The sequence below is a fragment of the Thunnus thynnus genome, chromosome 7 (assembly GCF_963924715.1).
Source record: "Thunnus thynnus chromosome 7, fThuThy2.1, whole genome shotgun sequence".
NCBI lineage: Eukaryota > Metazoa > Chordata > Actinopteri > Scombriformes > Scombridae > Thunnus > Thunnus thynnus.
In genome coordinates, this window is record NC_089523.1 from 22,742,153 (window position 1) to 22,767,948 (window position 25,796).

General features: G+C 39.1%; 1 protein-coding gene across 3 annotated transcripts in view; it reads right to left on the minus strand.

Moving 5' to 3' along the window:
* cadm1b (cell adhesion molecule 1b) overlaps positions 1–25,796 on the minus strand; it is a 150,163-nt gene that overhangs the window by 25,102 nt on the left and 99,265 nt on the right. For 2 of the 3 annotated variants that reach the window (XM_067595011.1, XM_067595009.1), the window contains exons 2-6: positions 19,650–19,670; positions 13,652–13,798; positions 7,016–7,168; positions 5,551–5,688; positions 851–1,009 (exon numbers count right to left, since the gene is read on the minus strand). In XM_067595011.1, coding sequence (XP_067451112.1) covers positions 851–1,009; positions 5,551–5,688; positions 7,016–7,168; positions 13,652–13,798; positions 19,650–19,670 — 618 coding nt within the window. The remainder of the gene's footprint in view (positions 1–850; positions 1,010–5,550; positions 5,689–7,015; positions 7,169–13,651; positions 13,799–19,649; positions 19,671–25,796) is intronic. The other variant, XM_067595010.1, reaches the window with a different exon arrangement.

The window sequence follows — 25,796 nt, forward strand, 5'->3', positions numbered from 1 at the left end:
CAAGATGGTTTTGGGAAACAGGGCTTTGCATAGGCATTGCTAGGATGGCACCAGAATGGGTCCTCCCAGTAAATACAGTAGCCCCAAAAATAAATTACCAGGCAGCTGATGGAAAAAATCCTGTCTGACTTCCTTTATTAAGCTTTTGTTTCTTCCCTTCTCTAGTTGATCTGGACTGTTCCAAAAGCGCCCTAAATTGTCACAGCAACCTTAAATCACCAGGGCAATATATAATCAGCCAAATAAATCAATACAATCAATATTTTTACATTACAGTGGATCTTATTTGTTGGGGTTGCCTGTAGCCATGAACCCACTGAGAATTAGCACATGAAGCAATTTATTTAGATGCTTTTTGTTCATTATTTTTGATGTCAGGCCTGCAACCTTACTATTGTTGAATACTCTTACAGCTCTAATTAGTATAATTTTGGGCCACAGAAATTCCACTATTCAGTCACTAAAGATGCAACTTTTTGTAGACATTTCCTATGAAATGTGAGCTGCGGCGTTTCTATTATTGTGCCTATAGTTTTTCAGTCAGTATTCGGAGGTTTCCAAAGTTGACCACCTAGAGGTCTATCATCCTATTACTTTAATTTTTCATGTGTAGTCCTGTTTAATCATCAAAAGTGTTTGTAGTAAGCATATGATACTTGAAGTTTACTTTAAAATGCCATGTGTGTGTGCCCACGGTAGCCTTGTTTATCCATGTTTTTACAACACATTCCATATCCACCAATAAATAGTTAAGCCCTAAATAACCCAAGTATGAAAAAGTCTCTAGCGACGCCTATGAGGTCTTGGCTCTCTTTCTAGGCTTAAAAAAGTACAGTTTTAGGTCACTCACACAGCACTTCCAAGTGTCTTTGAGCCAGGAGGTCCTTTACAGCTGGGTGGTCAATGATGCAGTCCACTGGCACTCCATCATCCTCTTTGGTGACAGAAAATCTTACCCGGCTGGTGACAGTAAACATCCTGTCATACGTCTCCTCAACTGTTGTCTCACCTAGAAAAACCATCACAGACAAGAGGGGGAAAAGTTAAGAGCTAAAAAAAAAAAACAAATGTCAAATCCCGCTGCAGCACAACCTTCACTGACCATAATGAGCAAATAGTCATAGCTATTAAGAGCACATTACCTGTCAAAGTTGAGTGCTTTCAAATGGCATTTACATTTAATTTATGGTTCAGTGATGTGGTGCCTGAATGAGACTTTAGAGGATTCAGACGGGCCTGAGGCCTTCGATTCTGACAAGAGCAGCAAGGAGCAGTTGGGTCATATCAGCTTGATTATGAATGCTTCTGCATCTTGAGGGCTGAGCATTGTTGGGGCTAACCCTGCAGTAATCTGCTGCCCACTAGGCCCTAGGCTGTCAGAGGGGCATTCATTTAGAGAGCATTACAATGCCACAGGGGCATCGCATTAGCAGCAGTGCTGAGTGTGATGGTTTACTCGCACTTAATGAAGTGAGGAAATAATTACAGCCCCACTCTGACCTGCAGCACACTTCCATTTCAGCCTTGTCACAGGGGAGGCTGGCTGGACTCAGGGAGGGCAAAACACTGTTGTTCCACAGTTGATGATCACCAATACACACATATGTGGCCTCTTGATGGATATTAACCCCAAGTAACACACACCCACCCACCCAAGACCTGCCTACATAAAATTTAAAGTACTGGGATTGGTAAGCGGTCAATGCGCTTGAGGGTATTAAATTTGACCACTCTGCCAACTGCAGTGAAAGAACAGGCTGTTTAAAAAGCACATGGACTGTTAATGAAGACTAAGTACTGTATGTAATACCATACAGCAACAACAGTAATAAACAACAGTTTGTTTATTAATGTTCAAGACTGAGCAAGTTTGTAATTATGGATTTGTTTGTCCCTTGTAAACTATTAACTGTAGTGAAGCATCTAAGTGATTTGATTTCACTTTAAAAAATCACTGCAATCATTAATGTTATGCACAGAAAATCAGCACCAACAATTAAGTTAAGTTAAACTAGAGTGCTGTGAGTGTTGGAGACACCTTGTTCATCATCAAATGAAAACAGAAATTAGTCTCTATTCTAAAGATTAAACTGCAGCACTAGACAACCTTTTTTTAAGGTCAATGAGGATGTTTCCTAGCACATCTGGTTTATAATTAAGTGAAGTGGAATATAAATTGGAGGGGTGTGGTGATTAGTCATTGTCTTCTCAGCCAGTCACAATAATTGTCTCACACCATTTAAAAAGTGGCGCCGATCAGAGTGCTGCATTACTTAAACGACTCAACAGAAGATCACGTCCAGATCTGCTTCTTCAAAATAGGAAAATAATATTGTTGTCAGGGAAACTTCATGGTGGCATAGAGCAAACACAGCAGGATGGGCAGCATGGTTGAAATCATTATCTCAATATTAATAATCAAATACATAATCAAACAGATATTCCACTGATATGCATTAAATGATACCAAATACATGTCAAACAGAAACTTTAATGACAATTTTTTTTGACAAATTTGTAGAATGATAGCATGATATTGTATGATTATATTATCATATTATGATTTCACTGAAATTCGATAAATGATGGTATTGAATTATTGTCTTGCTGTACCATGCAGCACTGAAGCCAAAGGCAAATAACATGTTTTTCAAGTCTAATTTACATTTATGGAGTTATCAAAAGTCCAGTCATGCATAATGACTAATTATCTGCAACTACTGACTGTTATTGTAGGCCACAATAAAATTTGTACAATAGAAATAAAAAATAAAAATCACCTCTAGAAATATGTGGACAACACCATCACTGCTGATGAAAACATTTTGGTCTATTCTCAATATCAAAGAGCTTATTTGTCTGCATGGAAGTCCCATGTCAATGCAAAATACCAAACAAACAGGCAAAACACATTTCAAGGTCAGAAAAACAGCATTGATTCCGCTGGTCTTAGAACTGGCATAAAAAAGAACTGTTAATCTGACATCTAGTACCAATTATTTTTGGTTATGATTCTTCTTACAAAATATTTTTAATATGAAAAACCGTCTCAAAACTTCTGAGAGTTCTGAGCCAAGTTTTGAAGATTCATACAGAGCCATTATCATTGTGCAGGACAACCAACGCTTGTCAATTATCAGTGTCATCCCAAAACCCAGATGAGGAAAACAACTGTGGATCAGGTCATGGAAAGGACTCAAATCTGAATGCAGAGGAGATTTGAGTGTTGCAGCAGAGATGTCAAATCAAACGCTCTTGTGAGCATCAACCACTGATCAATCCCAGCGCAATCAAGCATAACTCTCCTCTCAGGGTGACACTTTCCTCACTCAGTTCCTCACCCGAGTCTTCTGCCTGCCAACACACTGAAAAACTGATCGGGCTGTGATAATATTCTTCCACAGAATATTGCTAGAGCAGTGGTATAAGCATTAGTGAAGAAGGTTGCAATTTGGATGGTATATGTAGATGCTAAACTCGCTACATCAAATTAATTAAGAAATAATTATGTGAAATTTTGATTAACATCAAACTTGAAAATTACTTTTAAAAGATGAATTTACCTGTATCAAAAACAGCTCTTATAAAATAACTTTGAACTCATGGTTCAATTCTTCATGCGAATGGAACTTGCTCAGACGTTCAAGAGTTCCATTCACTAAAGATAGCCTTGGTAAATGGTCAAAAGCTCTGGATATTTGATAACATACTGTACACGTGTTTTAAAGGTCAAGTATTAAACTCCAAACTCAGGCTCTTACAGTATTCAAACATATAAAATTTAAAGCAAGCCTGAAAAAAAGGTGAATAAAGCTTTTATTTGATTCCCAAAAGGATTTCTCCTGAATACAAATTATTGCCGTCATCCAAAATCTTTCAAAGCTGAATTTAAAATTACATCTTTAATAGTGCATCTTTTAAAAAGATTTGTGTAAATAGCATGATATTTTAAAAGTGTTTTTCAGCAAAATCAAAACTGAATATTTCTAATTGAATTAAAAACAAAAAATACAAGGTCTTCTAACTTTTCCAATTTCTGATGAAATCTTCTGTATGCACTTTCACATGACGACATACAGACACATAATTCAAATGCAGCTGGCTGATGGAACAAATCCCTCATCATACTTTAGCAACAGTAGCAGACAAGTCAGGCTCCACTAGATTTAAATAATATTGCAGCTGTCATTTATGCTAACAAGCATTTTGCCACCTCGTGTGTCGAGTCTCTCAGGCCAGAGCCCGTCAGTCCCGTACCTGCCAGCATGATAAATGGTTGCTAAACCAATTCAGCCAATTTGAAAATGTGCTTAAATTAGCCAGCGGATTTCTTTCTTTCCATTATAGCTGTCTTGCCTGCACACAGGTGTAAGACAAACATGATCACAGAGATTCCATAAAACTTGTGTGATGTGTGCTTTTTAATCTCAATACGTGCGAGAGCTAATGAATTGTTTAGCACTTCCATAATGAGCAGTGATTTGTGTTTCCTGGGGTACAGGAGGACGTGACTCTGTGGCTCTCTTTATGTATCCACTGCCACTATGGATTAGCCCTGCTCAGCATGTCAATGGCATTTCCCTGATCTAACCATCCTGTTGTCTCTCCTTCCCCTACACAGGACTCAACAAGTCATAAACAGAAATTGACTTCGACTCCTGTAGGGAACACTGGAGGCACAGATGGCATTTAGCTTCAGATTCGCTCTTGTCTAAATATTTCATCTCTCAACAAGCCAAATGAATCCTCTCCATCTAGTACATATATAATTTGACAACAAGCCCAGAGATATCCACTCTGTGTAAATACAATATGACTAAAATGAATATCCCCCCTTGCTGTACAATAAGTACATAATGAATAACTGATGACCTCTAATCAAAACTGAGAGGTAATAGGGGTTTTTCACCACCCCGGATTATATACCCCTCTCTGCAGCAGCCTACAGCAGGTCAAAGGCACTGAAATGAAGAATGAAATGTGCAAATATAACTTCATAACCATGTTTACCATGTATAGATGATTTCAAGTAAATAGAATAGATTTAGGTTCTTCTACTCTGAAAATAATAGAATTTCATCAGCAGTCAAGGTGTAAATGTTTAGCGTAAATATTTAAGCAACTTCAAATCTAAACAAGTATCTCTGAAATGAAAATGACAGTACAGAAGAACCTTTAAGGCATTATTTTGTAAGATTTATGAGAAGCATAACATGAGGCTGGATTGCAGCAGCGAATGCATAGTTTGATCATTACATGTTGTTGCTGAGCAAGCAGCCCAGGCTTATGGACAGGGGATTTTGCACAAGGATGAAAAAAGAGAGAAGGAAAGAATGCACCTCCCTCCTCCAGCTGTATATGCCAGGCATGATTATCTTCCATGGTACTTCCTATACATGTCAGTCAACATAATCAGTACAACACGCATTAATGTTTTAGAGAACTACATTTTGTTCACAGAGGAAGCCCCTCCAGAGACCCAGAGTTGTAAGGAAGTAGACAGGCCTGGAGCATGTGAAGCAAACTGGGGGAGGCTGTTATTCTACTGACCTGTCAGTTCTTCCTCCCCTTTCATCCATCTGATGGAGGCAGCTGGCTTGCTGCCCATGGCTGTGCAGGTGAGCTCCGTCTCGTTCCCCTCACTGACCACATCCTCGTGGCTCTCGATGATTGGGCTCCCTGGTGGGACTGACAGACACAAGCATGGCAACATACCGCATTTATACACACACTTATCCAATGGGCCTCATGCAAGAAACACAAATTATTTCTTAAATGCAACCTTTTGTATTCATCTATTCTCTCATATTTACACTTATCTAACTAAATTCAAGAGTGGGGAGACCTGTCGTACAAGACATTTAGAGATAGCACACTAAGAATTATAATGCCTTAATCTGAATGATATTGGAGTTTAAATATGTTATCAAAATCAACTAAAATAGTAATCAAAAACCAAAATAAAACTTAAATGTTAGCCATATCAGTGCAATGTGCATTCTCATTCATTCTGACAGTAACACTGACGCTAAATGTGTCTGTATCTATTTGTCTGCTGATTTCCAACAGCAGGACTTGAAGCTCAACTCAAATCTTCATTTTACTTTTTACTTTTATGTTTGTGAATGAAACTTGCCCACAGAGGCTTCTATTGCAATATGGGGGCGTTGATTATGCTAATGATCACATCTCATTAATGCACACCTTCTCTTGAACAGGTGGTTCAGAAGAGGGATTTTGCGAACAGGTTGTGCAGTTACAGTAAGAGAGTTTGCTGAATCCCATTTGGAAGACTCACAGAAGTAAGACATTTACAATAAGACTAAAAAACTGTCCTTGTATGAAGCTCAGTATTCTACTATGCTAAAGTTTCATACTGTAAGCTTATGTGGTAAAACATGGTAGCATCTACTCAAAGTAGGATAAGGCACAGTTGTCCTTCATCCCTCGCACTAGTCATCGCGGAAAACTTGCTGAACTCACTTGAAAGCCAAAAGTCAGTGGGGTGTTCACTTCAAGGACTCTTCAATGCAACCCTTGGTTCAGAAATACTGAAGCTAGGTTTCAATTGTACAACTAGAGTAATTACTTTAAAGTGCTTTTAATTCCTTTCAATCTCCCAGGATGTCTGCATGTATAATAAAGCTTAACTAGAGTAATTTCACTCCAAAGCATCAAAGTGTGGCACAGCTGACTCTCAATAGGGAATCGTTTCGAGAAGCCAAGTCAACATTCACTGGGATTCACAGAGTCAACACAGCTGCCAAAACCAACGCGGTCTGAGCCATCAGTTTCAGCATCTGCTCCTTTTCGTTATGCTGTTGAGCACCGCGAGAGCCTAATTGGCTGACATTTTGTTTCAGTTGCTAAAGATAACAGGATCAAATATTACTATTATATCATATTCACTATCTATAATGGAGCAGAATACAATAAAAGTGTGTGGGTGTGTGAGGAGGGGTGTGAACACATATGTGTGTTATGTGAACTTCACACATGAAACCCTCACACCTACCCAGGACAGTGATGTCTGCGTAGGCTTCCTGAGGAGGATCTGTGTAGAGCTGGCACACATAGCGTCCCTCATCGGAGAGTGACACATTGGACAGAGACACCCGCAGTTCGTTGTCAGAGAAATTCACCAGCTGGAACCGGCTGTCCTTCAGAGCTGTGGGGATACATGTGAGACAGAGACAGTGAGGATACAGAGTACAGGGACACAAACGTGAGACATGGAGTGAGGAAGGGAAAGGGATTGGAAGGGGGGATGGGAAGGGGAGAGGGGCGAGAATGAGAGAGGGTATGGAGGAAGACAAAGGAGAAAATGAGACAGAGATGGAGGGGAGGGAGGGAGCGTGGAGGGAGAGTGCTGCCCTTTTGTGGGCTTTCTCCTTAATTGAGTAAAAGAAAAGTGAGTTTCAAAAATGATTCATACAAGTTGATTCATAAAGTAGCTTTACAGTCCACGGAGCACTCGCAAAGACAGGAAAGTGTGAAGAGTGCTCATGAGGACCCCTAACAAGCTAGGAACTCTTAAAATGGGCTGCTGCTGGTCATGGATGGATGCATCAAACTCTCATATTCCAGAAAAAGGAGGAGGCATTCAAACATACATAATGAATTAAATCACAGTGCAGAGGTAGAGAGGGGTGGAGGCCTGAAACTCTAAATCAAAATTAGCCTAGAATCTGTATATAGTAATGCCAGTATAGATTGGCTGAATTTTATTTTAATGTCTTCAAACTAGGTTAGCCATCTTCACTCTGCTCTTCATTTGAGTCAGCCCTCATCCCTGAGCACTCTTTTACATAAACAGCTTTGGCTGATTTGATTGGGAGCCCTTTTGATGTTTTGACCTGCCTTCTTTATCAAGTCCTCTCTGCATCTGTCGAGCTAACAAACTCTATTCAGTCCCTGTTTAAAGCACCGGGAGTTTGTTATTCCCGTCAGGCTTTACACTTAGCATCATGATCATTACCCAAGGTCTCGGGGCAGTGTCAACATGAAATCTCATCCCCAATATAATTTGAGAGCTCTTTGGAAGTCTCTCCTCAAAGGGAAACAATGACACTGATGCACTTTGAGAGTCACAGCACCTGCTTGGGAGGGAAATCCTTCACTTCTGAGACGCTGAATGTAGTTTAAACGAGGTAGTTTCATAACTGCTTACACAAGAGCATGGAGGGTAAACAGTATGTAGTGTTTATTAGTTAATGTTTGGGAATATTTGCACCAACATGGCTATACATATTTGGGCTGCAACTAGTAGTTATCATTTTCATAATTATTAATGTGCGAATTATTTTCTAGATTAATAATTTGGTGAATAAAACATCTGTTGAGAAATATACCCATCAGAATTTCTGGAGTGCAAGTTGACATATTCAACTAGTTTGTTTTGGCCAACAAACACTCTAAAATCCACACGTATTCAGTTTATTCTTATATAAGAAAACCAAAAGGAGAAAATATTCAGATTTGAGAAGCTGCAGCCAGTTAATTTTTGGCATTTCTGCTTTAAAAAGGACTTACAAGATTAATAGATTATTAAAATTGCTGCCAAAGATCCCAGACTAGAAGTGTATCTTGCCAGATTTAGTTTTTTTATTTTAAAGAGCATATGGATGGATAAAGAAGTGAAAATTTGTGTTTTCACCATGTGTTATCACAATCAATAGTAATGGTGTGAACTCATGTTGACTTATTTCATGAGTTAACTTTTAACATGCACCTTTTAAAGGCCCTGAAAATGTATTTTCCTAATCAGCTTCTTTCAATGGTCAATGGTGTCCTAAATGAACAGAATATTTTCTGCCAAAGTTCGAACAGTTCTTGTTTTGTTCTTGCTATTTTCACAGGTTTGAAGTGTGTAGGACTCAAGTTTGAAAATGCTGAAAGAGATGAGATGTGTGAATGTCCAATCACAGTTGCTGGTTGTTTTCTGATTTTGCCAGTGCTGTCAATCAATTCTGAAACTCCTAACTATTAAGGATGTTTTCTTCCAAACTTGATTGAACGGACTATTTCTTATTTAGTCATGACTATTTAATGTTAGAGAACAGAGAAATACTTAAGATTTGAAAACAGGTTTTCAGGCATCCAACCTATAGGGAGTAAGTATTTTGTTAGAATATCACTTTTAACATTAAACCTTTATGATACAAAGTCAGACAAATCTTGAGGAAAGCTGCAGCGAATAAATAATGGGGTGATATTGCATCCCCATCCATAGAGGTCCACCTTCACTGATAAAGGCTAATTTTTCCCATTTCAGATGGTAACTCTGCCAAATTGCATGTCATTTTGCATATATATCTAGCAGAATAACTGGCTCATCCCAACAAGACTCGCTCTGCCTCTACCTATGACATAATTCATCTTTATTTGCTGCAACAGAAATTCGTTTATTTACCCTTCACTGCTACTGTAAAGCCCTTATCGTTTTTGTATTTGTGTGCATATCTGTTTCTGTGGCTGCCGCTTCACTTCTAGCTGCTGTTCTTGTAGCTCCTGGTGTGTCTCTATGTCGCTGCTGTTTACTTCCTTGTATACAAAGATCTGCCACTGTGTAGAGCGGCCCTGTTGACAGGTAACAATGCCACTGTCTGAGGGGGGTCCCCACAGAACCAGCAATCCTTTAGGAACAGGGCCTAGAATAGTGCTGCCATGGGGTTCACCAGACCCCATTACGGGGAACACAAACACACAGCAGCAGCTGCCCAATAACAGTCTAGCCACCTGTCAGAAATCTGACACAAATTCAGATCTAATTGCAGATAAACAAAACCTTTTATGTTTTGTAATTGACATGGCACAACATTGACTAAAGCAGAGAAAATGACATGTTTACAAGCCCACGTGGAGTGGCTCAATAATGAGTGAAGAGGAAAAGGTTGTCTTAACCTCATGGGAAGATTTCCTTGACAGTGCAGAGCTAATATTGATTGCTTCCTAGATGTAACAGCTAATTATTTATTGTTGTTTTTATAAACTGAAATGATCCTCAGTCCCTATCTACTCTTTGATGTCAGAATACATATTTTTTAAGATGTAGAGCACAACATGACCTGTGCTTTATATCAATCCATTATTTTCTGCCATATTCTCAGGCAGCTTTGGGTATTTTGTACAAATATGACGAAGATGTGTACTCAAACTCCCCCGATGCTCTTCGCAAGTGAGAAAATGGAACACACATCTCGCTACCTAGACTTGTGAAATAACAGCTGGGATGCAATATAAACTGAAATGAAGGGTGTTTCTCGTTCACCTTGAATCTTGGCTCAGATCCCAGATACAAACAAGTAAAACAGCAGAGACAAAAACTTGGTTCAAAGTAGAAGTAGCCCATATGCTCATGCATAATCATAATGTTCAATATCCTAATCTAAGAGATTATCGTAAAATCGAACAGTGACAAGGACACAAAAGTATTCCCATTATGGTAGCACTGAGAATTATCTCATATTAATCTTGCCACAATCTGAGCTTAATGACTTGTGTTAAAGAGCCAAAAAGTCAAGGACAGATGGAATCACGTTTGCACAGATGATCTAGCCCAAAGCTAGGGCTGATCTTGTAGTGATATCTGATACCTTGAATGTAATGTTAAAACTAGAGAGATGCTTTTAGTACAGAAAGCCTTGAAATATGAAACCAACTCAAAATCAAATGTCTAAGAAAAAATATACTGGTTATTAATTTATTTATTTTATTTTTTGTTGGTTTATTTAACAGGGTCAGTGCACAATAATAAACATTGCTGTAAATGCACAAGAGATAGCCAAGAGGCTATTTTTCATCTGTGGTCCCTGGACAGATGCTACAGAGTCACCCTAAAAACAGAATATAAGGTTGAAATTACAAAGTTATTGAGATCATTTATAAGCATGCAGAACAAATAATAAAAAGAAAAGAGAATATTAATGTTAAAAAAAAACATCATTAAGGACAACCTTATACTACATTATCAGGTACTATTTAAAACATGCAACACAGAAGCTCATAATAGAAGACATGCAAAACAATAAAATGAGGGACATTAATTTTAGTAGATATATGGACCAAATAAGACCACAATGTGCTGCATTGTTAGAAACTTACTGAAACATGCAAAGCAGAAGCACCAACATAAAAAGCATGCACAGTACACACTGTAAAATACACAAATCAGTCTGACCCAATAATGGCAAGACCACAATAAGACATGCAGGTATCTGAGGGCAGACTGGCGGTAGCAAGACAGCAAGACAGCAGACAGTAAGGGAAGTTCAGCACAGACATACTGAGGACAGTAAAATGCAATTGAGTTTTAGTGCTGACAGAGCTGAATACTAATTAACCATTTCTTTAAATGAGCTCTAAATAAACCGTATGTGTCCAGGTCTCCAGTAGTTGCTGAGATGGAGTTCCATTATAGTGCAGCTTTAACAGAGAATGTAGACTGACTGAAAGCACTTTTCCTGAGTGGGGTAATGCAATCCCCTCTTGCTGCACCTTTTGTGAACCAATATGTTGTTGTTGTTGTTCCTATGTTGACAAACTGTCTGAGTGGAGGAGAAGTCAAGCAATATATAATCTTGTACATAAGACAAACATCTACATATTTAAGCATGTTGTCCCAACTCTGCAAGATATATTTTTTTAAATATTGGGCAATGATGACAATGTACTGATTTCTTGTCAAGGATTTTAAGTGTTTTTTTATACAAAGACTGTAATGGTTTTAGAGTAGTGATGGGAAATGACCATAGAATCTTAGCCGCCTCTGTTGACATGTAATCTTGAATGAACCTGAAATCTGAAAGATTGAATTTGACCCGGTTACAGACCTTTTTCACCTGAGCCTTGAAAGAAAGTTTGGAATCAATCAGAACTCTGAGGTACTTGCATTCAGATACGACCTGTAGCCTCTCCCCTGATACAAAGACATCTGGCTCTACACTAGAACTGTTTGTCTTTGTGAAAAACATGCATACTGTTTTAGACACATTTAGTTGCAAACAGCATGTGCTTTAACCATGGAGTTTGTGAGTTCATGAGCAACTTGTGTCATACTGCTACCACTTACATAAATTACAATGTCATCTGCATACATTTAGATGTTGATGTCAGGATATACAGATGGAAAATCATTGATATATCATGTAAATAGCAGGGTAGATCCTTGTGGGACACGTGTGGACAGATGCAGGGCATTTGATTGATGATTCTCTACTCAGACAGAGATCATTTTAACAGATATGATTCCATCCATTTAAGTGGATCTGAAGGAAAATTGAAGCTAGATAACTTGAACATAAGAATTCTATGATTAACAGTGTGGTGGCAGCTCTTCTTGTGCAACACAAATTCACATAGTCTGAAATGCAAACTGCATGTTGTGGACACAATGACGTGAGGAATGTGCTCTTCAACCACAAACTGGATTTTGAGATGCAATAAGAGCTATGCCATTTTCACAAGCTTTTCCTGTGAAAAATGAAAGGATACGTTGACAATTTTTCAAGTCTGTCTCCAAACAATAGTCAGATGCTCATATGAATATTGAAACAGGTTTTGCTTGCTGTAATCATTCCTCCTGTTCATACTGACCGTTAGAGGATCGTGCTTACAATAAGTAATGGGGGACAAAATCCACAGTACTCGAAACATGCAAATGCATGCAAACGTGCTTAAAAGTTTATCTGAAGATAATTTCTCTTTTTAGTTTAAACTTTCCTCTTTGTGTTGTTCAGTTGCAGTGGAAGGATTATGACAAAAAAGAGGGAATTTGGCACTAAAAAGACAGTAACTTTGAATTAATTGATTTATCTGCCAATTATTATTTTCTTGGTCTATAAAATGCCAGGAAGCATTGAAAAACAATTTGGCAGAGCCCAAAGTTGTTTTGTCTGACTAAGTGTCAAAAACCCAAAAATGTGCATTTTACTATAGTTTATGACAAGTAAAAGCAGCAAATCTTAGCCCTGAAGAAGCTCAAACCAGCTCGTGTTTGGTATTTTGATTTCAATAACAATTAATTGATTGTCATAGTAATTTCTGCTTAATTTTATGTTGATTTACCAACTGATTGTTTCAGCTCTAGTTAGGTTTATGTTAGTAAAAGTTAGTCTGGTGTAGACAACATAAGTAAATGATGTTATTTAGTTGTGGGAAAGACTTTGGGCATGGCTAATGATTAAAAAGACTAAGAATTCAAATTCATGGCTAAATTCCTTTTAAGTTTTTGTTGCATTTTTTAAAAGGTGTGCATGCACAACTACAGTAAATATTGTGAATGTAATGATTAAATGGAATGGATGTGTACAACATACAGTTTTGGTGATAACTTAAATGTTTGCTTTCATTTTCATATTTAGCATCCCTATATCTCTGCAATGTAGTTGGTAAAAAAAATGTTATTATCCATAGGAACGATGCCCAAAACTAACATAACTAACATACTCATTGGTATGAGGCAGGAATTAAACCTAAAAAGTAAGGAAAATATCATTCTTTTTCATAAAACTTAAGTCATGCCACTTCAATACAATTCATCTATGGTGGAAAAGGATATTTCTCTCAATTTCTCTCAATGTACATATTTACATTTTAAGACATCATGTTTACTTCATGACACCAACATTGTGTCTGAGGCACAAGCACTTACGTCTCACATCTTTGAAGTAGATAGTCTGTCTGTTGGGGTTGAGCAGCTGGATGACGGAGTCGTCGTTGTTCTTCACTCTGCAGCTGATGGTGGCCATTTCCCCCTCAATCACCGACACATTGTCAGTCGCCAGGTTTTGACCTTCGACTTCACGAAACAGACAAATACAGAAGGGAAAATGAAATTTAAAATGGGAGACAAGCACTCCTGTCTGGATATTTAGAGCCTATCAAATATTTATATTTCATACTACAGGGACTGCATGTCAACACATGCACAGTGTAAAGATATGTGAATAGGCCGTGTAGATTGTCTGTTTGCAGCCATGTCTAATCCTTTTAATATAAGAGCCATGTGCAATGTTTGTCACTATTGATCTCCCCCAGCTCAGAGTGGGCCCTGTGAGTCAGTGCCAGATGGGCTGTAAGCTCTGCTGCCCACGAAGGTAGGGAGAGAGGAGAGGGTAGGAAGAAAAAGAGACAAAGAAAGAGTGTAAGAAAGTGGCAAATAGTATATATGGGCGGGGTGGAGGACGGGTGGAAGAAAGGGGGAGTTAAACAGAGAGGGAGAGGGAACAGAGAGATGAGCCAAGCTGGATGCTGTTTTTGGTTAAGCTTTATCAGAGCCCTCCATCTGAGGTTCCATGTGACCAATGTGTGCTCAGTGTGCTCAGCGGTTCTGTTCTGTATCTCGGGGAATAAAAGTGCTGTAATCATTTGAGTCACTTTCTGTACATTGGAATTGTTGCCACAGACAGGCCCTGGACCCTTGTCGTTGTGACTTACACCTCACACCAAAACCCCCCACACAAAAAGCCTGTTTTATTTCCCCCATCTTCCAAGAGAAAGAGGAAGAGAATCAAAAGTCACCTTGTGCTATATTTATCTGGCAGGAGCCAAAAAAACGTAAGGAGAATGGATAATACGTTTTAATGCCTCAGATTCACACCAGCAGAGGAACAACACTCTCAGCCACAGCCCCACGAAAACATCAAAAGCACATTTGCATGCCCGAGTTGTCAGATACCTCTATTGCATTCTGACATTTACAAAGTGGAGGAAAAAAAACACCTGCATTTTCAGATAGTGATAATGGGAATAGACAGCCAAACTAACATGATTCAAAATGAACTCTGTGAATGCGGCAAGCAATAAGAAATTAACCTCCTGTGGAGGAAAGCTCCTCAGACCTGTCTGATGCAATGAACTACCCATTTCATTCCACTCTGTTGCCAGGGCTCATGGCTCAGGACAAAAGGAAGGTAATAAGTGAAAACAGACACAGATCATGTTCAAAAAATACACACTGCAGCCTGTTAGAGATGCTTATTTAGTATAGTAGTAGTATTTACTTTTCCATATCTATCTGTATCAACAGATTTCCATTTATTGTCAAGTTTAAGTTTGGGAGATCTGGACATCTAGCTACATGTAACTTGAATACATATATTTTGACAGGATGAACTCTCCAATATTAAACTGCTGTCATGGTAAGATCATGGTATATGTTTGCTTCTAACACAATGTTTTGCCTGTCTAGCAAATAAAAGGTTTTGAACCCCAGCAGAAGGAAGGCTTCTTGTGTCTTAGACAGAGGTGGTCTCCTACGCATGTGGTGTCCTGTGTATTTGTTATAGATATAGTATAGATATATATAGTTAATGCTTATTGACATACTGTTAATTATAAATTGTCAAAAAGGACAGACATAAATTGGAGAAGTCTTGTTCAGTGTTTACTATAGACAAGAATATACATGGTAATACCTCCTGACAGCCAGTACCTGTATTTATAAAAATAAATACAGGGTTGTTGTTTTTTTTGGGTTTTTTTGGGGTTTTTTGCAAATTTCTTACACTAACAATGTTTTATGCATCTGCAGACAATGGACTGGTGGTGCACACCACATCTGAAATAGAACTTTATTTGGATGCTATAACACACACGTTAGGCCTTTTATCTCCCTTTCCTCTGCTGTAGAAACTCCCTCTCAAACTCTTAATATTTTTATTAATTTTTGCTGTTCAGTTGCAACAGTAAGAGAAACACAGCACATGCAGATCCAGTTGGTAAGTGGGCGATGATAGACCCATGACCCTACATTTTGATGACCTACTTTAGTTCAAAATCGATATTCTGTTGTTGTAGACTTACAGGGGGTGATGAGGAAAGATGCAGCACTGACCATAGCAAGTCCATCAATTTACCATTGAAATTCTTAGTAATTTTTGAAACAACGATTCCTTGATTTCAGTCAGAGGTAGACAGAAACAGGTTTCTAATTTCTATGTGGTCAATTTTGCTGGCTGACATAACAAAACTGTCACTAGCATATTTGATCAGTTATTGCTAGCTAGCTAATTAAGCAAACATTCGCTCCATTAGTCGGTTGACAACTCTGTCTCTGGATGACTTTTTCATGTTTCAAGCTGAATCGTTTAAAAAGATATCACTGTAAAAAAGTCTTAATTATGCACTTAATGGTTACATACATGATATTGCGCTAAAAGGCTGACGCTAAAGATGTTGCAGGCAAAAGGTCGGTTGATGATCCACGTACATTAGAAGACGTGGAAATAAAGAAACAGCATTGTTCTTGCAGTGTAGCCAGTTAGGCCAAGTATTAAATAAGTATATAATAAGTAAAAACACATAAAATCAGACTGGTATTTCATTATAACATAGCAAGAGGTTAAATTTACACGCAGTTGTTCTTATTTTCCAATAGAAAATTTCACTTTTAACCTTACGAAAAGAGCCTTTTAGGATGAGGATTAATCAATGTGTTTTTCAAACACAACTTGTTGGCTGAGGTAGCTGAAGCGTAAACTTCCTCAAATCCAATGAAGATCAGGACAGAGCGCTAACATTACCCTAAACCCTTACTAACTCTGCTATCGCAGCCAGTAACCTGTAATCCCAATCAAAGAGTATTTTTTTTTTTTTTCCCCCTTAATCATATTGGTTCCTCACAGCCTGATAACAAATGTTATGAGGCTCAGTACTTTTCTGTAGCCAAGGGGTTTGAACCCATGAATTAGTGAATGACTACTTTCTAGATACATAAGTTGTGTACCATCTAAAATTTTTAAAAAATGTGGAATACTTGAATCATGAGTATCAAATCAAAAGAATCTCCATTTGAAGTGCTGAAATGTGTAAGTTTGTAATGATATCAAGTGTGCTGAAGCTGTATACATGTACTAAGCACTGCGGAAGATGAGGTGAAAGCAATGTGAAGTGTTTTGATGTCTATTTTATTTCATCGCTATAAAAGTAATATATTTGGCAGTCAAAACAGCAACATAGAGCAGCCTCAAAGCAAGGTTATTCTGCTCCCAATCTGTTGGACTGAGAGAAAGGGAATGCAATAGATAAATTATCCATAAGGTTTAGCAGCCCCAAGCAAGGTTGGTCCCCCTCCAATATCCTAGCCTAGGCTCATCTCCAATAAATAACATTGCTGTGATTAGCAATCCCATCAAAGTGAAAACAGGCCACTTTGTGGAACATGGAGGGTTTTCGCAATTGGAGTAAACATTTTCAATTGCCTCGGCATCCTGGTCATGATTGGGTGCAAATGAGGAGAGGCAGTCATTAATTCTGGGTGGTGGGTGGGGATGGAGGGGGAGTGGGCAGAGGCATGGCACAGATGACTGGCTGATAAATTCACACTCATTCCAGCAGCTGTCTGGAAGAGTAAAGTGCCTGTATCTCTACACATGGCTGCCCTCCTGTTCCTGCATCACAACATACTGAATGAAACAGTCAGAGGGAAATACAGACCTTCAAAAGTCTGTGCGCTCTCTGAGGGGATGTACAATCTGGCATCAAGTGTCTGGCATGGAGGCTCGGCTCATCAGCCGTACTCAAAATGCAAAACAGCACCAACCCCAACCAATTTTAACAAAAGTTGACGAAATCAGGAAATATTATCAGACCAGCTCCTCCATCAGAAGTTTGAAGACGGGCACCTTTTGAATCAAGTTGGCTCTCCCTTTGAACTTTTCTCTCTTGTTTTCACATCAAAAGACATGAAAGGGGCAGCAAAAAGCAGGACAGCCAGCCCCCAATTCCTCTCCCTTGAGTCACCGCTGTCTGCAGCAGTCATGTCCTTTCAAGGAACAACCACGACTATAGACAGTCATTAACAATAAAAGTTTCTCTCTCACCCGCTCTGATGCTGCCTTTTTACTGCTGTGTGTCTTTATCCTGCTCAGTCATTAAACCCTGATCCTCATGATGAAATGCTGTTTTAAGGATGTTCACAAGTAAGAAGGAGTCTGTCTTAGGGTATAATTAGCTCTGTGCCATTTCTCCTAGACCCTTTGCATGGGAAGGTTTCAAAAATTTCATACCCACTAATTTGACCATCTTTTTTTTTTTCTTTCTACCAAAGACGAGGTCTTTCAGAAGCTCTGTGTAACCGACTGTATAATGATGCTGAAAAAACAACTGGAAAATAAGGCAGTTCGACCTGAGAAAAACATGTTCTCCTCTTTCCCCGATTCAAATGTGACAAGATATGTGTCATTTTTCTGATATACATGAAATGATGGCTTATATAAAATAATTGGGTATCACTCTTTAAAAAGGCTCCCTTTATGAATGGTTTATAAGTTGGACCTAATGACATAAGTAATGGTTAATAAATTATTTATTAAGCTTTATGGACTAATTATAAGCAATTAATAAGACCAACTTTTGGTTGCCAGGTTGCCTTTGACTGATTGGACTGTATGACCACTTACCTTCTGGAAAAGTTCTGGACCAAAATCCATTTATTAACAACTTATTAAGCATTTATTGATATATAAACCTTTCATAATTAGAAAGTGATATCTGTCTCCCAAGGATTGTGTACTGCTCCCTTTTAAATGTTTTACTTTATTAATTATTATTTTTTTAGGAAAAGCACCACGTTTCAAGCTAAAATTAGCAAGGAGGAATGTCTAATGTAATAAAGTAACAAATACATAAATAAGGGTGCAGTTAAAAGTCCTTGGGGTACAGTTACAATTTTTTGGCCTCAATGCCTGTACAATAAAAGATTAGACAGTAGTACCATTCATGGTAATGTGATTTCTTACTTTTTATCCTAACTTGGCATCAGCAATAACAGCTAAAACCAGATAATTACTTTTGATAATTCACAGTGAGCTCACACCACGTCCAAAAGAAAACACAATGAAGAACTGAGGTGTTACTTGTTGTAGTGAGGTGTTAGTTTTTTGGGTACAAATCAGAGGAAGGAGGAGGCAGCTACACACTCATAACTCAGGTTCCTGACAGAGGCAATAAGTGTTATATAAGCTGAATGTTGTTTTAAGATTTATCTTACTGTTATGAATAATTCCATATGATAGCAGTTGTTTGCTCCATGAGAAATAGCTTTGTTTATTTTTGCTTTAAATATAGTTAAAATATATGTTTGAAGGTTGTCATTGGTACTTTGACAACCCTATATTGTCGTCTAGACCTCAGTAAAAAGCTCATTAGTTGGCAGTCTGTTATTTTGGCTTGATACAGACTTTTTGACCAATTGTATGATATTTGTTTGGTTTATGTTTTGCTACAGAAAGCTTTTTGCTTTCCCAGGATACATAAAAGGAAAAAATACTGCTGTCAAAGAACTGGAATGATAAGTAAATTTTTAAAATAAACATCTGACTTTGAGCGGATCTGTGAGTAACTTTAGTGAAGTTGTAAGGACTACATGTGTCAAAACAACAGACAAACTAAACTTGCAACCAAGTTGACACCGAAATCTACCCTTACATGTGGAGAAATGTTGATTCACGGAATTTAAAATGAGAATACTGCATCTGTGTTATGTGCGCAGCTCTCTCCTCCTTCCTAAAAAGAAAATGCCATCATAACCAACCATTCATGTAAATATGCACAGACGAACAGACTGGGATGGACAGCTAGTCAACAGACACAGATAGACAGAAGCAAGCACTTCCAAATGAACAGCAGGTAGCAAAAAGAAAGAGTACCTGTCACGGTTTCAGCAGCTCCTGTTGCAGCGCAGGCATGGGCGAGAGCAGAAAAGAGGAAAACAGACAGGTTGTGAGCAGACAGAATGCAAGCAGAGTATCATATTTCATTGGTAACAAGAAATGTATTCATAATTTCTAAACAGGGGTGCAGAAATTCAATAAATTCAAGCTCCATATGCTATGCTATTTGTGTAATTTTCCACCAATTAAGAAAAATACAAAAGACGTCATAATGAGTAATTTTTACAATCCAGCCTTCCTATTTTTCCACAGGTGTGTGCGATCCCAACATAATGAGGCATTTTTCTCTCTTCAATCATTTCCCTGAGCGTAACATTAATATGGAAGAACAGAGGGAATATGTGGACTTTGTTTTCTCCCACAGCTCCCTGATTTAGATTCCAGCTAGCCCTGCTCTGGAGCAGCCACTGCCTGGAGACACTCCCCTGGGATCCGCGGTGTATCCTGGAGAAGAGAGCACCCATTCGGAACAGTGCCCACCCAAACTGGCATCTCACAGGGCATGGGAGACTGGCGTGTTCCCAAGTCCCTGCAGCACTGCTCAGGGCCTGTACCCTCGGGAGAGCTTCCATCATTCATTGTCTGCTATTCATAAACAACCCCCACCACCCCCATCACACACCTACCTCCTTTCCTGGCCTCTACTGCACATCCATATCTACATTTTTATATTTCACACACCATCTTTTATTATATTGACATTTCGCACAGACTTTGGACTTCTTTACTCTGTGAGCAATGTGAGCTTCATTGCTGTATGGTGAAGTGACTGCTTGTCTCACTTGTCATTGCTGGTGTAATAAGGATGTAAGGTATGACACATGTCCTTGTTATACTCCTTTGTGCATTTTCAACATGTCAGCAATTCCCTCAGGACAAAAAAGTGTGAGTGACAAATCACACACGATGGGAAACAAATTTTGAACATTGTCCAGGAGCCTGCTACAATAACTCACATAGTTTAAGTCTCTGCTTCTCCAAAACTTCAAGTGTCAGTCAAAACTTTGTCTTTATTATGTGATAATTCAACATAATGAGGCTTCTGGGGAAATTTGGCTTCAGCTGAAAGCGATTTGAGCAAAAAGCAGCCGCGAGTGATCGAGGTTGATAGCCAGACTGAAACTCGAGCTTGAATGAGCACACTGTAGCGATATTACTGCTTGATGATTAGATTTTGCACTCGCACCACCCTTCAATTTGAAGGGAAATAAAGATACCAAATTAAACAGTCTCATAACCAGGAGTTGTGATTCTTTCCAATACAGGGACCTCTGTCTTCTGCTTAAAAGAACACATACAGACATCTTGCCAATAAATGAGGACATTTATTTATAGTTAAATGTCATGGCGGTCTCCGTGAAAGGGGACCCGCACCCTATGTAGATATATAAGGCTCATTCTAAGGTAATGAAAACACAACAATTCTTATCTTCATGGGTTTATACACTAATTAAAACAGATTTATGGATATTATATTCCATTTCTGCCAAGTCTGTTCCGCTAGATGCCACTAATTCTTACACACTGGTCCTTTAATAAGGAGTACATAATGGAAGAAAAGAATACAACAAATGAATAAAAGATTCTAAATGGTGAGATAAACTGAGCACTTGGCGATAGTGAATTGAATTATGTGGTTATGAGTTATCAAAAAACGGTGGGACACTAGGGGCAATAATAACTCTAAGGGAATTATTTCTATTCGACATCAACTCTTATCACAGAAGGATGTGGATTTTTCCTACTTGTTGGTGCATTGAGATGAGTCTGTTTCAGCTGATTCAGAAGCTGTTGTGCAATGCTGTGTCCACTCACACAGCCTACCAGCAACGTGCAAGCCTGTTGATCTGCATGGTTCTTCCGCGGGGCGCCTTCGGTGCAGGCTCAGCTCCCAGGCAACTCTGCAAACTATGGTTGGTCGCTGAGCAATGAGGGACTGATAGTGGGGCCTACCAGCGGGGTGTAAGGCCTGGGACACACTGCCTACCTCTACCTGAGCAGTGTGTGTGCGTCGCTGAACTGCTGTTGCTGGCACGTGTGTGGTGTCCACACAGACAGCGTTGCTTCTGCAGCGCTGCTACTACCAGCCCTATCTTTCTACATAGAGCTTGATTTTGATAATGGCCATCAATAATAGAATGTTTCATATCATTTCTTTGTAAATTTCATTTATATTTAGTTAAGACAGAAAAATGTTAAGTGTGTGCTCAATTGTGAAAAATAAATAAATAATATGTGAGGTGCTTTCTTTCTGTTGAGCATGGTGGGGTCTGGTTGGGGCTACTTCTGAGTAAGACCACATACACTCCTCACACTAGACAGGTTTTTTTATTGATTATATTGATTATTCCTCCAGTTAAACCCCCGCTGTCACCACTCCAAGTGAAGAAAATACCTCCAGACGACACCGAGTTCCCCAAATGAGTCGAACACACTCCAATAAACTCCGCTGTCAGGAGGGAAACTGACAACAAATAAGGAAAACAACAACACCAAATCTCTGTCTGGAAGCAGCAGGTAAAACAACAGGCAGGAGTTCCGGTTTGAACCAATATCACAGAGAGCGACAGGAGTCGAGAAAAGAAGCTCTGCGTGTCACCGACTCTCTGCGTTGGAGTTCCCCACCAGAGAGCCACCCTGCCTCAGCATACACCGTGCAGGCTGACCCACAGTGGTGACTCTTTATATGTTTTTCGTGTCTGTGACATATTCTACGGATATAGACACTGAAACTATAGTGAAAGGTGTAATGATGCTGCTATGATGTTGATATGACTATCAACAGACAATTTTCACTGTTTATTTTTGCTGAAAACCGCACGTGTCATGCGAAAAAAATAGGCGAGATGTCAAATCTCTAGATGACATGCCGCTGCAGCTGCACGTGAGATGCGTGGCTCATGTGTGGCTACTCTAACCTGTTAACATAACTGAAATGAAAAGTAAGGTTCCGTGACGCACATGCGCTGCAGTGTGCTCTGGGCGTAAGCCTGTTGGCCTGCAGGACTCCACCGTGGTGGCGTCTCTCGTACAGAGTTTTCTCACAGGCAACTCCATGGGATGCAGTTAGATGTGGGCAAATAGAACTTTCTGCTACACTAACTTTCTGAACTATACTTGAGGAGCAGTAGCAGTTCTATTGGCCAGATGAGAAAACTTCAAAAATATTATAAAAACACGAGACTTATTGCGGTACAAAAATAAGAAAAAAAGAAATGGTTCCTTCAGTTCAAGACTGAGGTACAAGCTGAGGCTTGTTTTAGAAAAAGATTGAAATGCGTGCATACTTTAGGCGGAGTTTTGGTCCTAGAGAAGGCACTTCGCACCAAAACCTCTAATGACTATTCATTCCTTTATTCTCAAAGGAAAATGTGGTTTGGCACTTTTCTAACTAAAATGGCTGCTTATCCTCTGTGACTAAAATGGCATCTCATATTTCCTGACTCTAGGGAATTAATTCAATTGAGATTTACGCACAAAAATTCACATACTTCAGTTTTTCACTATGGTCAATCAACAGTGATAAAACTGTATTTAATAGAGTATTGTATAAAATATTCAGAAAACACAGGCATAGCAGCAGTTCTTATTTCAGCATGTCATTCAATCATTTAGCATGAAATTCATGACTAATTAACTGTCAAGGTGATTGTAATACCACTAATAGTTGCAAAGAGGTTAAACAACACTAATTTGCTCGCACAATAAAAATAAAATCTAGTCTTACACAACATATTTATATACTTAATGTTGGAGAGATTTTGCTATCCACAGTCAATAAATGGCAGTGTGGTCACACAGTAACAACTGCATTAAATCTATGAATGGCTAATTCATTCATTTTATATCATATGGACATGGGAGTTGGACCATCTTACAAGAAAACATCTGCTGGGTAATACTAGCTGGGTTATTGAATGATTGTACACTTAATTAACATTAATTCAGACTTGGGCTCAAAGAACGAACACAACAGTGTTGGTTCAACTCAGGAATGCATTCTAATTTATGGTAGGTCTGGCAGTTGTCTTATCTCAGCCCCATCAGGGGGTAAGAGAGAGAGAAAGAGGGGGTGGGGAGAGAGAGAGGAAGAGAACGAGAGGCTAGCTCTGCAGATCCGACAGTCTGGAACAACACCCACCTTGTCGCTTTGTGGAATTAAAGAAAGGGTTTGTCCTCACTACAACACCGTATGTGTCCCAGTCCAACCAGCCCTTAGGACAGCTCATAATGAGGCTTTTGAGCTGCTTTAATTGCCAGGTAATTATAATGTTGTAGCAACATTATGTAAATGACTCATTATCATCTTGTATATGTAGTAGATCTGCCCTCATTTTATGTTACTTTGTCAGGAGTGTAACCCAGAAAAATGTATCACCATGATACCAGGGCATCTCCGTGTTTAATCTTGTCAACAGAGACCTATATCTAAACAGAGAGACATGTGATATAGTGTAGTGACACCTTCCCTAACCCTTCAGTATGAGCCACTTCCTGCTGGTGGCCTCTGAAGGGGCTATAAATAGCGTTGTGGTGGCACCGTGTCTGCTGTGCTCCCCTTCTCTCCTCAGTACCTGCAGCACATTAGGTAGAAGTTATGAGGTGCCAGCTCGCCTGTGATTAGATGTCATGGCTGTCGCTCTGCTTAGACAGTGCTGATAGACAGATTTCTTGGGAAATGCGTGTGATGGCATTCGCGCGAGTAGCAGCCATTGCACCAATCTGTCAATCACACGGGATGAGAGCAGGCAGGCCAACCGTCCTCCAAATAATGTCTGTCCTTGTCTCGTCACCTCTTCTCCTTTTCATCCCAATCTCATCCTCCTGTTCCGTACAATGAGCGGTATTATGTTCAGAGAGAGAAAAGTGGAACATTTCCCGCTTTTTCACCTACAGTGATGCCAAATTTCCAGCTAGAAACACACCCATTGTGAACATTTGAAAGGGCATATTCTTGCAGTGCATTATGTTTTCTATAGGAAGTGAGGCTCTAAATGTTCAGGTATTCAGGCATCTGGGTTCAAGCCATTGCCACCCCAATAAATCCATAATAATCTGCACTATTTTTTTAGTCACTGAGGCAAACTAAGATCTCAGGAGACTGAATGTCTGTGTGGTATGAGTGGCACATAGCCTCTCTCTCTCTCTATCGCTACTGCTCAGTAAAAGCAGTGGGGTAACACTAATGAGGCAACATTTCTTCTCAGTACTAGTGTGATGCCTTTGAATTAATGTTCTTCCTTTCAGGTAAAACATTCCCTTGCTTATTTATGCTCATGATCTGCAGCGTGTTGCATGTCAACCTAGTGTGTGATCGCACTGCATAAGAGGACACAACAGGGCTGTATACTGGAACTCAGTAGTTCCCCATAGAGATCCACATTGGCTACCTTTGCATGTGTGTGTGGCGTGATGCCGTCCTACTGCGTGTAGCCCACTGTGTTTTCATTTAATTAGAAGGATCAGAGGTGGGCTTCAAACTTTTTCTCTTCAAGGAAATCAGATGGAGAAGCGAGCTCCTGCAGAGTGGACCCAATAAACACAGACGACTTGTGAGGTCAGGATTTTTACAAAAGAAACCGATCAAAGAGCTTAAAATGTCAAGGGGAAAAAGAAAAAAACACCCTGACAACTTACGCTGGTGTTTGTTGTCAGGCATAGTTATTTTTAATGCACCTAAAATAATGTAAATATTATCTACAAACAGAATATATAAATGTCCTTTACTTTGTATATGGCAGCTATTACTGAAGATTTGACAAAACAATCTTATTAGCATTTTCTGGAGGTTTCAACCATATCGCACGGTCTTTATCAGCATATGCAATGACTGCATTTCAACAGATCCATCTCCATGACAACTGAGCAAACTCCCTACTAGAGCTGAAATGATTAACCAATTAGTCAATCTACACACAATTAATCAGGCAACAATTTTGATAACTGATTAATCATTTAAGTGATTTTTAAAGCAAAAAATCAAATATAATTATTTCATGGATTTAGTCTTCTATGATAGCAGACTGAATTCCAATAGACTAATATATCAGCTTTGACATTTTTTCATAATTTTCTGACATGTTATTGATGATTAAGCAAGACAGTGGTCAGATGAATCCATCA